Source organism: Phodopus roborovskii, unplaced genomic scaffold (genome assembly GCF_943737965.1).
Source record: "Phodopus roborovskii unplaced genomic scaffold, PHOROB, whole genome shotgun sequence".
Lineage (NCBI taxonomy): Eukaryota > Metazoa > Chordata > Mammalia > Rodentia > Cricetidae > Phodopus > Phodopus roborovskii.
In genome coordinates, this window is record NW_026126585.1 from 17,514,784 (window position 1) to 17,526,539 (window position 11,756).

An 11,756-nucleotide genomic window follows, 5' to 3' on the forward strand; every position below is an offset into this window, starting at 1 on the left:
CAGCTTTACAAGGCTTCCTCCGCAGGAAGCGCATGGACCGCAGTTTATCCTGCTGAGGTGGGGTCTGACCCGGCCTGTCGGGAACTCAGCGGTCAGGCGGCCACAGTGACCCGGCCGGGCCGACAGCAAGGGCGGCCGGGTGAGCAGGTGGGCGCAGAGCCGCAGGACCGTCACAAAGTCCAAGGCGCCTGCGCAATAGAGCCCAGACGCCTGCGCACCAGGGCGGGGGGCGCCCCGCCCCTGCCGAGCGGCGCAGCGTAGTTCCGGGTGAGCGGGCCCGGGCCGCGCGTGCGCCGTGGCGGCCCATGCTGTGGCTGCGCGGCGATGGAACCGGCTGAGCTGCAGAACGAGCTGGTGTCAGCCGAGGGCCGGAACCGGAAGGCCGTGCTGTGCCAGCGCTGCGGCTCTCGGGTGCTGCAGCCAGGGACTGCTCTTTTCTCCCGCCGACAGGTAGGGGAACGCGTAGAACTGACCGGAGTCGCTGTCCGCAGCCCTCGGGCGGGCGGGCGGGCGGCTCGAGCCTTAGTCCCGGCTCCCAGGTTTCCCGAGACCGCGCCCTTCTTCGCGGCCTCGGCCCCGCCCACCCGCGAGGCCCCGCCCACCCCGCGGGTGCGGCTGGCGGGTCGGACCCAAGTGGCCGGGCACGGGAGCGCCGTCGCACCTTTCTGTCCCGCAGAGCCCGGGCTGGGCAGGTGCACGTCCCCCCCCCCAAGCCTCGGGTACCCAGCGCGGGCCGAGGGAAGGAAGGACCCAACCCCAGCTTCCTGGCGCTCCGGCCAACCTGCCGCGCCCCTCAAGTGCATTTGCGGCCGCCACTCGGGGTCGCCCCAGGGCACCTGAGAACGGCTAGATTCGTGTCCCACCACAGCCCTCACCCATCTTTCAGTCCCTACTTCCCGTCTCATTAGCTGCTCGGCAGAGGAGCTCCAAAATCAAGTAGGAGTCTGTGTGTGTAAGGCTTATAAAGCCAAATTTTATTTAAAGAGAGAAAGCAGACTCTTCGGGCACGAGGGAATCCGGAATTAGAATCCTAGAGTGGATTATTTGTTTTTGGAGAGGGGGTTGTTTAGGGTTTCACTATGCAGCCTTGGCTGGCCTGGAGCTTGATGTGTAGACCAGGCTGGCTTCATACTCAGATCCACCTGCCTGCTTCTGCCTCAGTGCTGGGATTAAAGGTTTGCACCATTTATGCCATAATCTTACTACCAACACCCCAACGAGAAAACTGAGAAATTTTTCTAAGCGTGTGTGTGTGTGTGTGTGTGTGTGTGTGTGTGTGTGTGATACCAACTTACAGGATAGTGCAAACTGATCTTACTCAGACCCTGACTGTGTCTATGAGACGATGGTGAGCCTCTGTTCGTGGTTGGGCCGTTAGTAGTGAATAGTATGTATCTGCTACAAAAGCAAAGTCCTTTTCCTAGGAAGGAAAGTACCCTCCTTGTTCTGTGTGTCCTGATGATTTCCTATAGTGCCTGTTTTAATGAGAATCCCGAGGCCAGGCGTTAATTTCTCCATTTGTTTTATAAACTCGGTGGCCTCGAGAGGGCCCGAACTGAACTTTGGAGTTGACTCTTAACCTGACCACTAATTAGCACTGCAAAAGGTGTGTCGAGGCTCAGTGAGTCTCAGTGAGCATAGGGAAGAGTCTGGAAACTGAGCACTGTGCCTCTAGTGTGCCGCATAACCAAGGTCAGTTCTCAGGTCAGGTTGGGTATCCATTTTTGACAGCTTGCTACTTTTGTGAACTGACAGAAATGTAAAAGTTTCTGAGTGGTGTGCAGTGGTCCGTGCTTACAATCCTGTCACCCAGGGCTACACAGTTCAAAGCCAACATGAATACATAGTGAGAGTCCTAGATTACAGGCATGTGCCACCGCCCTAGTTTATGTCGTCCTAGGGATAGGACATGTGTTAGATTTCGTGCCTGCTTGGCAAGAACGCTACCAATTGAGCCACGTCTTGTTCGGTATTTTGACTGGCACATTTTCATCGTGTGATTTGTGTTTAAAAAAAAAAAAAAAAGCCAGGTGGTGGTGGCGCATGCCTTTAATCCCAACACTCGGGAGGCAGAGGCAGGTGGATCTCTGTGAGTCCACCTTCGTCTACAGAGCTAGTTCCGGGACAGCCTCCAAAGCTACAGAGAAATCCTGTCTCGAAAAACAGAAACAAAAAGCAAAACCCCAAAATGAGAACAGGTCCCGGAACTGGTTTCACATGTAAGGTATTCACGACCTGGAATTTGGTTTGGGATGACCAATCCCTGCCTTGCTTTCTTGTCTTGCATATGCTGAAGGCCACACCAAAACCTATTTCAGAGAACAGGAAGGGTTTGTTCGGGTTCCACGTCCTGATCATGGTCCATTATCAAGGGGCGCCAAGACCAGACCTCCAGCCTGTAAAGGAATGGTGCTCACTGGCTGACCTTCCTGCTCCCACTCAACAGCCCGTTTAAGCTCTGAGCATCCAGTGGCTTTTCCAGTGCAGAGTTCCAGACACTTCCACAGTCCTCCTCAAAACGGCCTGTTTATCACAGCCACAGCCCACTTTCCTCATTTGATTTCCGTGGCCGTGATGAACACAACCAAAAGCAGTGTGGGATTGACAAGCCTCTTTCACCCTATAGTTACAGGTCATCATGGAGGGGAGTCAGGGCAGGAGCGTGGAGGGCAGGAGCTGAGGCAGAGGCCTTGGAGGGAGCTGCTTCTGGCTTGCTCTCCATGCTTTGCTCAGCCTACTTTCTTATCGAACCCAGGACCATCTGCCTAAGGGTGACACTAGCTACAATGGACTAGGCCCTCCTACATAAATGGTCGATCGAGAAAACGCCCCCACAGTCTTGACACAGGCCAGTGTGGTGGAGACAGTCTCAATTGAAGCTCCCTCCTTCCAGATGACTTTGGCTTATGTCATAAAACTATCCAGCAAACTTTGGATCAGAGCTGTGTCAGGTTTCAGAGGTGTGATCTTTGGGGGTAGGATGGAGGAAACTTTTTCAATTACACAATGACATGTTTTAGGTTTGAGAGACAAGTCTAAACATGGAAATTTTTGTTTGTTTGTTTCCACCATTCTGCACAAGCTGAAGATAATTTGATGTATTTTTGGTGACCCTGCGTTTTGCCATCATATGATGTCAGGTGTGGAATTTTCCACTCATGTCAGGACAGTGCTCTATAAATTTCAGACACCGGAGCATTTCAGGTTGGATTTGAGGACTGAGAAACTCAGTTTTCTGATAATCCTTTCAATGTTCTTAATTTATTTTGCATGTGTGTGCACCATATGTGTTCAAGAATATTTGGATGCTAGAAGACGATTTTAGATCCCCCTGGAACCAGAGTTGCAGGAGGCTGTGAACCACCGTGAGGATTCTGGGAGCCAAACCCGGGTGCTCTAGCCGCTGAGCCATGTCTCCAACCCAGGTTTCTGATAGTCTTAACTCAAGTTGTTGGTTAAGCTAAGTAGAGACAGGTGACATTTCCTAGTTAAAAACAACAGCAACAATTTAGTGTGTTCTAGGAGCTGGTAGGAGTTTTCCTTAGCCAAACAGAAGTTCCGAAGCCACGGAGATAAATCCTGTCTGTGTGAATGGAAGGTCATGGTCAAGGATAAGGGTAGGATCCAGAGGAATGAGCCAGGTGCCCCTGAGTCTTCAATGGCAAGGGCAGAGTGGCCAGAGCTTCCTTAGGTGACCGTGGTGTATGGAAAAGACCTTGCAGAGGCAACGAGGGGTCAGCGGGGAGCATCTCTCCCCTCCAGGTCTGACAGGTGTACTCTGCTGGGGCATGGGCTGTGGTCTCCTTGTCAAGACCCTCACTCCCGTGCGAAGAAAAAGGGGAAGTCCATGGAGTTTGGAAATTAGAAAAAGACGGCGCTGTGGAAGAGAGACGTTAGAGAAGACATGGTCTTGTTAGAAGCAAAGTGTAAACTGTGTTGGGGGTGGAGTGAGAAGAGAAAACTCAGCACTTTTGACACCTGCTGCTCCTGAGGACCTGGGTTCAGTTCCCAGCACTCACATGGGGGCTCACAGCCATCCATAACCCCAAGTCCATGGGCTCCTGTGCCGCCTTCTGGCATCCGCTGGCACCAGGCATGCACACACGTGTAGGCAAAGCACCAACACACGGAAAGTAAAAATTAATGAATCTAAGAAATATGTTTGAAAGAAAATAGTATTGGGTTAAGCATATCGGAGCAGAGAACCTGAGGGCAGTCACCAATAACAGCTTCTTATAAAACTAAACATGATGTACTTACCAAATGAGTGGCACTCTGGGGTATTTTTCCCAAAGAAATGAAAATTTAATGTTCACGTCAAACCTGTAATGATCGTGTGTGGCGGCTGCATTGTACGGCACCAGTCTGGAGACGGCACAGATGTCTTTAGGTGAATGGAGTACTATTCAGCAGTCAACATGGATGAGCTTCAGTCTGTTTTTGTTTTGACATAGCAGTGGAGGATGATCTGCAACTCCTGATCCTCCTGCCTCGGCCTCCCAAGTGCTAGGATTACCCCACCACAGCCAGCTCGATATAGACAATGAATCTACAGAGAATTATGCTGGAGAGAAAGCAAAAAAAAAAAAAAAAAATTATCAGCTTTACGAATGCATTAGTTTAACATTCTCACTCCCTCAATCTGTTTGTTAGACACAGAGTCCCGCTGTGTTTGGAAGGCTGGCCAGCAGTTTTGTTATCCAGACTGGTGTTAGAGACCTCCCTGCCTTGAATTTTCCAGGACTGCAATGCACGCCATCACCAGGCCCTTTCTCCTTTTTTTTTTTTTTTAAGACACAGGGTTTTTCCATGTAGCCCTGGAACTCACTTTGTAGATCAGGCTGACCTCAAACTCCCAGAGATCCATCCGCTTAAGCCTCCCAAGGGCTGGGATTAAAGTCAAGAACTACCCGAAGGCTCTTTTCCTCTTTCCCTTATGAGAGACAGGTCTCCTGTAAATGTATGGGCTTTGACTCCTGGTGTAGTGGAGAGGATGATCTGGAATTCTCTGGAATTCTCAATCCTCCTGCCTTCCCCTAAGTGCAGGGATCACAGGCATAGGCCACTAAGCCCAGTTTATGGTGCTAGGGGCCAAACCTAGGGTTTGCGCGTGCTGGACAGGCAAGTCTGTAAGCTGATGGCCAGCCTGGAACTCAGGTTTCTCCCACCTCAGCATCCCAGGAGCTGGAATTCTAAGAAAAGGCTGAGGCAAGAGGATCAGAGTTCGAAGCCCCCCATGGCAACAGGACCTTAAGTGAAAAGCAACAACCAAACTCTGGGAACCGGGGAGATCTGGATAAGAGCTCCAGATTGCATTAGTTTTTGTCCTCTGGCTGAGACAGCTACCACAGCTGGGCAAGGTGTTGCCTTCCGGGGGACTTGAATAAAGGCTCAAGGGATCTATCTGTGTTGTTTTGTCTTTTGAGACAGGGTGTCACTATGTAGCCATGGCTGTCCTGGAACTGTCTGCATAGATCATGCTGCCTCATCTCACAGAGAGCTGTGTGCGTCTGCTTCCCACGTGTTGAGATTAAAGGGTTCTGTGTCGTTTCTTAAAAGATTATGCTTATGGGTGTCTGTACCTCTGTGCATCTGCACCCATGCATGTGGCATGCACATGTGTGCAAGTTCCAGCAGGCTCCGGAAGCAGGCATCAGCTCCCTGGGAGCTGGAGTTACAGGGAGTTTTCAGTCTCCTGAAGTGGCTCCTGGGAGCCAAACTTGGGTGGTTGGAAGAACAGCAGGCGTTCTTAGCTGAGGCCGGGCCCTTTCGTGGGGTTTGTTTTGTGTATGCGTGGGTTTACTGCGGCAGGCTGCTGCTGGCTTTTGAAGTCAGACCTCGGTGTGCAGCCCTAGCTGACCTTGAACTCGGTTATCCACCTGCCTCTGCTAAGACCAAAGGCGTACGCCACTCCACTGGTCCACTGTGCCCCCACCTCCTTTGTGTTATTTCTGAAAACTAGATGTGAACTTGTCAGGAGAGTGTGTGTAACAAGCCAGTCATAAAAGGACATGGGCACCCGCGTGAAATTCCCATGTACTGGACCGCACACAGAAAAGTGGTTAAGCGGGGACTGCCAGGACTGCACAGAGAAATTCTGTCTCGGAAAACCAGGAGAGGGAGAGACACCTAGGAGATTAATAGAGAATGCCTCCGTCTGTGTTGTGTGAGGCTTGGCTAATGAGGGCTCTGAGGATGGTTTGAGCGGTTGATGGGTGTGGAATTTGTGTAGACGTCAGGGGACGTTGTGCTTGGGCTCTTTCTTTCTCTTCCTTTTTTAGTTTTGGTTTTTCCAGACTGCCTGGTTCTTTCTTTACGCCCCGTCTTGCTACTGTCCCACTGTCACCCTCTGCCCTTTAGCGGGAGTTGCTCTGCCGCTCTGTCCACACGGTGGTGAGCTGAAGCTTGACCTTTTGGTATTGCAGGGGACTCAGGACTCCCTCCCATACCCACATACTCACTCACAGTCACCTGCAACTTCAGTTTCAAGGGATCCCGTGCCCTTTTCCAACAGACCCCAGCAGGCACAAGGCATACACGTGGCGGGTACATATACATATACATACGTGCAGTCACAACACACATGTAGGTCAATAGGAGGAGGAGGAATAAGGGAGAAGAAACGAAACAGCATGGTGCAAGCCATTAATCCCAGCATTGGTGAGGCATTAGCGGGCAGACCTCTGAGTTTGAGGTCAGCCTAATTTACATGGTGACTTCAGTCAGAGCTACTTAGTGCGACCATGCCTCGAGAAAGGAAGAAAGAAATGTTTGTATGTGTTTTGTCTTTTAATCCCAGTACTCAGGGAGCAGTAAGGCAGGGGGATCTTGAGTGGACCAGCTAGGGCCGTAGCAAGATGCTGTCTCAAGATGAAAGTATTGTGGGTGGGAAATGCATGCCAGGGCAGCGGCTGGCCTTGCAGAGGAGCAGGAGGGGCCAGGAGGCGTTGCCGGCATTGCATTTTGCAGTAGAAAGCATGCACACTCCCCACACAGGAAATGAACACAGTTGTTTGTGCCGTGTGCACAGGCACCAAAGGCTTCCTTCTCGCGATTGAGAAGATAGGTAGCTTGCAAGATCTTGGGGATAGGAGCTGGGGAGACGGCTCAGTTGCTAAGAGCACTTGTGGCTATTCTAGAAAGCCTGAATTAAGTTCTCAGTACCCATGCCCAATGGCTCCACAGGCTCCCTAAACATAACACTTAACACATGCACACATGTGTTTCTTAATAAGTCCAATCCAGGAACAGATACTCTTTCTTTATTGTTTAATTTTTACATTCCAATCCCAGTTCCCCCTCCTCTCCTCCTGCTCACCCCAGTTTTCCTCCTTCCCCACCTCCCATCTGCTCCACGGAGAAGGTTAGGCCTCCCCTAGGAGTCTAAGTCTGTCCCATCATCTCACTGAGGCAGGACTAAGGCCCCTCTCCACCCCTACACCCCTGTGACTAGGCTGGGCAAGGTGTCTCTCCATACAGAATGGGCTCCACTAAGTCAGTCTGTCATTGGAGTTAGATCTTGGACCCACTGCCAGTGGCCTCATATATTGTCCCAGTCACACCATTGTCACCTATATTAAGGGAGTCTAGTTCAGTCTTATGCAGGTTCCCATTTGTCAGACCTGAGTCAGGGGTCTCTCATTAGCCCGGGTCAGCTGATTCTGTGGGTTTCCCCATCACGGTCTTGACTCCTTTGTTCTATTATCTCTCCTCCCTCACTTAGATTGTACTCCGGGAGCTTGGCCCATTGGTGAGCTGTGGATTTCTGCATCTGCTTCCATCTATTTCTGGAAGAGGGTTCAAGCTTCTCTGGGGTTACAGATGTAGGCTGAGTATCTTTTGCTTTACGTCTGGTATCCACTTATGAGTGAGTGCATACTATATTTGTCTTTCTGGTTTTGAGTTACCTCAGTCAGGATGATTTTTTCTAGTTCTGTCCACTTGCCTGTGAATTTTAGGATGTCATTGTTTCTTATGGCTGAGTAGTACTCCTTTGTGTAAACATATCACATTTTCTTTATCCATTCTTCTGTTGAGTGACATCTAGGCTGTTCCCAAGTTCTGTCTATTATGGATAATGTTTCTATGAACATAGCTGTGTAAATGTCCTTGTGGTGTGAATGTGCCTCCTTTGGGTACATGCCCAACAGTGGTATTGCAGGGTCTTGAGGTAGATTGACTCCTTATTTCCTGAGAAATCGCCATACTGATTTCCACAGCAGCTGTACAATGGAAGAGCGAGGAACAGATATTCTAATGGATAAAGACAAACAACAAATTAATAAGACACTTTTTGGGACTGGAGAGATGGGTCAGCAGGTAAGGGCACTAGCTGCTCTTAGAGAGGACCCTGGTTCAATTCCCAGTACCCACATGGTGGCTGTCAACCATCAGTCCAGTTCCAGGGGCTCCAACAGGCACACATGCATGTGGATAAAACACTCATACACATAAAACCTCACGAGACATTTTTCAGAAAGTGTGATCTTGGTATGAGGAAACTGTCAGGTATGATAAGTTCACTTCTTGTTTTTGTTTTTTCTATATGTTCATATCTTAATTATGGCATTTTCAGCAGCATATACTTGTGCCCAAATGTGGCAGACCGTTCACTCTAAATATGTACAAGTTGTGCATCAGTGACTCCTCAGTGAAGCTCTCTTTTAAAAATAAGATAAGCCGGCAGTGGTGGTGCACACCTTTAATCCCAGCACTCAGGAGGCAGTAGCCAGAGGATCTCAAAGAATCTGAGGTCAGCCTGGTCAACAAAGTGAGTTTCAGAACAGAAAAAAGCCAAAACAATATTTTAAAAAAAAAAAAAAAAAAAAAAAAACATGCTAAGCAGTATGTAATTCATTCAAACTGTGGTCAGAGACTTTCTAGGATTATGTTTGAACTGAATACCAACAAGGGGCCACCCACACCAAGTGTGCAGGCAGAACCATCATCTTATTGCTTGTTGAGGAAGCAGGGCAGCCCATGTGGCTGATACACATTGAAGCTAGTGGGAAGCTAGCTCAGGCCTTGCCCTGGACTCCACGGACAGTGAAGCAGGGAAGCCAGCTGCTTAAGTGCCCCGTCCGTATCTCTTAAGGCTCAGAGCAAACCCTCTGGTTCCCTTTCGCTTCAGGACGTGATGCTGAGCTTGGTTGGTCGCACACGAAGAGGAGTACACTCACTGGCCTCACAGTGAAATCATCTCAGGGCCAGGTCCATACAAGCCCAAACCCTGCGCGTTAGAGAGGAGAATGTGACGTTCTGGGCCATTGTGGCCCTTCTGTCTCCTGTGTGTGTGTGGAGGTGGCGAGAGGGAGGAGGGGGGGTCGAGTATTGGCCACCGAAGAGGCCCTCATACATGCTTTGGCCAACAACTGGGAAAGCATCACCGGAAGGGAATGAAGGCACGAGCCAAGGGACAGCTCTGTAAGAAGAAGCTATTGACCAGTGCTGTGTGGTTTGTACCCATGTAACCGAATCAGTAAAGACTGGAAAGTAGAAAACTCCAAACAATAACCGGGGCCAGTCAGGTGCGGCGTCAGCGCGCCTTTAACCCCAGCACCGAGGAGGCAGAGACAGGCAGGCATCTGTGAATTAAAGATCACTGAAGGTATGGAAGGAAGACAGTGTCTCAGAATAATACTGACAGTAGTAATAGTGACAGTCAAGGCAGGCACCAACCGGAAAAGATCACTGAAGGTATGGAAGGAAGACAGTGTCTCAGAATAATACTGACAGTAGTAATAGTGACAGTCAAGGCAGGCACCAACCGGAAGAGCGGCCGGCATCCTAGGGCGTGACCTAATGTGATGACCGCTGTCTTTATTTTCTCCCTTTCCGGAAAGCTGCTGGGCATCGAGGCCGAGTGTAGGTAGAGTGGGAGTGGAGATGTGACCGGTTCGGCTTTTACACCCCTTGTGCTCTCTCCCACTGCAGCTCTTCCTCCCCTCCATGAGGAAGAAGCCGGCTCTGGCCGATGGCAGCGACCCGGACGGCGAGCTCCTCCAGGAACACTGGCTGGTTAATGACATGTTCACCTTTGAGAATGTGGGCTTCACCAAGGACGTGGGCAACATCAAGTTTCTGGTCTGCGCAGACTGTGAGGTTGGACCCATTGGCTGGCACTGCCTAGACGACAAGAACAGTTTCTATGTGGCCTTGGAACGAGTGTCCCACGAGTAGCGGAGGGGGCCCTGCTGTAAAGCTACGCAGCTCTCCCCACAGAACCAACAGGAGCCTGTTGTGGCCGCTGCGCTGGCAGGCTCCTCCACGCCAGGACAAATGATAAGCACCCGAGTTTGCCCTGGGACTTGCAGAGAGTGGCCCTACTCCCCTCAAGCCTCAGTGCGTGCCTCCCACCTCGTGCTCTGTGCATCTCAACTGCCCTGACCCCACCCCCGTTTTGGAACGTGGAAGAACACGGAAGTACTCTCCGAGTGTAGTCTGGTCCTTGGCACTCCCCCTGGACAGCTCCCCGGGCTGCTGCTCTTGTCCAGCAGGAGTCAACAGGGGAGGAAATGCTCACTTGCTAATAGTTGAAACTTCACCTTTTTCTCGTTCAAGAAGCCAGGTGGAAGCAGGAAGATCAGGAGTTCAAGGCCAGCCTCAGCTCCATAAGGAATTCTAAGCCAGCCTGGGCTACGTGAGACATCTCAAGAAACATAAAGCGTACAAGAGTTTGAGAGTGACTTCATAGTTTGTGGCCTACTTGTCTACAGCAGTGTATTCTTTTTCAAAGCAAAACATTTACAAACGTCAGTATTGAAACCACTAATCAGAAGCACATTCCTTTAGACACATTTCCAGTGCTGTGTTTGAGACCCTTGGTTCCGGTTTGATAGTGACACTCGATAGTGACGATGTGTGTGGCTCCTTCCTGAAGATCTCCATTAGGTTTCTCTTTTTCTTAGTGCCCCCCCCCCCCCCCGTTAGTCTGCATTGTTAACCCCAAGGGAAACTCAGCCCTAACTGTTCATCACACTGTGTTGGAGTCAGGGTGGAGGGAGGGTATAGGATATACAAGCTTAGCCTAATCACACCGGTTTACTAGAACGATTTCTTTAATGGGTGCTGTCACCCTTCATTAAACATAGTTTGTAAGGTCCTCGGGATTTTGGTTCCCTTGGACTGCAGATGCTTTCTACCGAGATCTCCATTGTTAGGGGTTGGTCCCACCATCTCTTACTAGCCAACTTAAGCCTTCAACGTGGCTGCCACTTACTTTGTCATTCTCTTCTGAAGTGACTCAGTAGCTTAAAAGGACCCTGTATAAAACAGTGCAAATATTTTTGCCACCCTCCCTTCCTCGGGAGGCCTAAAACTGAAATGCGGACTAAGTAGAGACCCTGTTCTTTATTACACCAGCAACTTGGGAGGCGGAGGCAGGTCAAGGTCAGCCTCAGTTACATATCACATTCATACTACGTGAGAGCTTGTCTCCAACAAACAAAAAACAAGTAGGAGTTGGGAAGGTGGCTCAGCAGTTAGGAGTGTTTGCTGCTCTTTGGGAGCACCTGAGTCCAGTGCCCATAAGGCCCGGCCCAGGGGATCTGCACTGTGACATCCCCGGTTGCTTGCACATGGATGATGTGCAGACGACAAGCACGCACACACGTAAAAAGTATATGAAATTTTTATAACTTAACAAAATGTCCAGCTGGGTGGCGTAAACCTTTGATCCCAGCACTGGGGAGGCACAGGCCAGCCGATCTCCGTGAGTTCAAGGCCAGCCCAGTCTACAGAGGGAGTTCCAGGACTGC

At 50.4% G+C, this 11,756-nt stretch overlaps 1 protein-coding gene across 1 annotated transcript; it reads left to right on the plus strand.

The window, feature by feature from the left end:
- The first annotated feature begins 291 nt into the window (after nucleotides 1-291).
- On the plus strand, nucleotides 292-10,206 carry Rabif (RAB interacting factor). The gene is made up of 2 exons (XM_051203935.1): nucleotides 292-450; nucleotides 9,934-10,206. Exons 1-2 carry the CDS (start codon nucleotides 325-327, stop codon nucleotides 10,177-10,179), a joined length of 372 nt encoding a protein of 123 aa, XP_051059892.1. The 5' UTR covers nucleotides 292-324; the 3' UTR covers nucleotides 10,180-10,206.
- Nucleotides 10,207-11,756: the final 1,550 nt, after the last annotated feature.

Coding starts and splice junctions, on each gene's coding strand:
- Rabif (XM_051203935.1), top strand. CDS start 325: ATGGAACCGGCTGAGCTGCAGAACGAGCTGGTGTCAGCCGAGGGCCGG. Junction 451..9,933: donor CTCTTTTCTCCCGCCGACAG/GTAGGGGAACGC, acceptor CTCCCACTGCAG/CTCTTCCTCCCCTCCATGAG.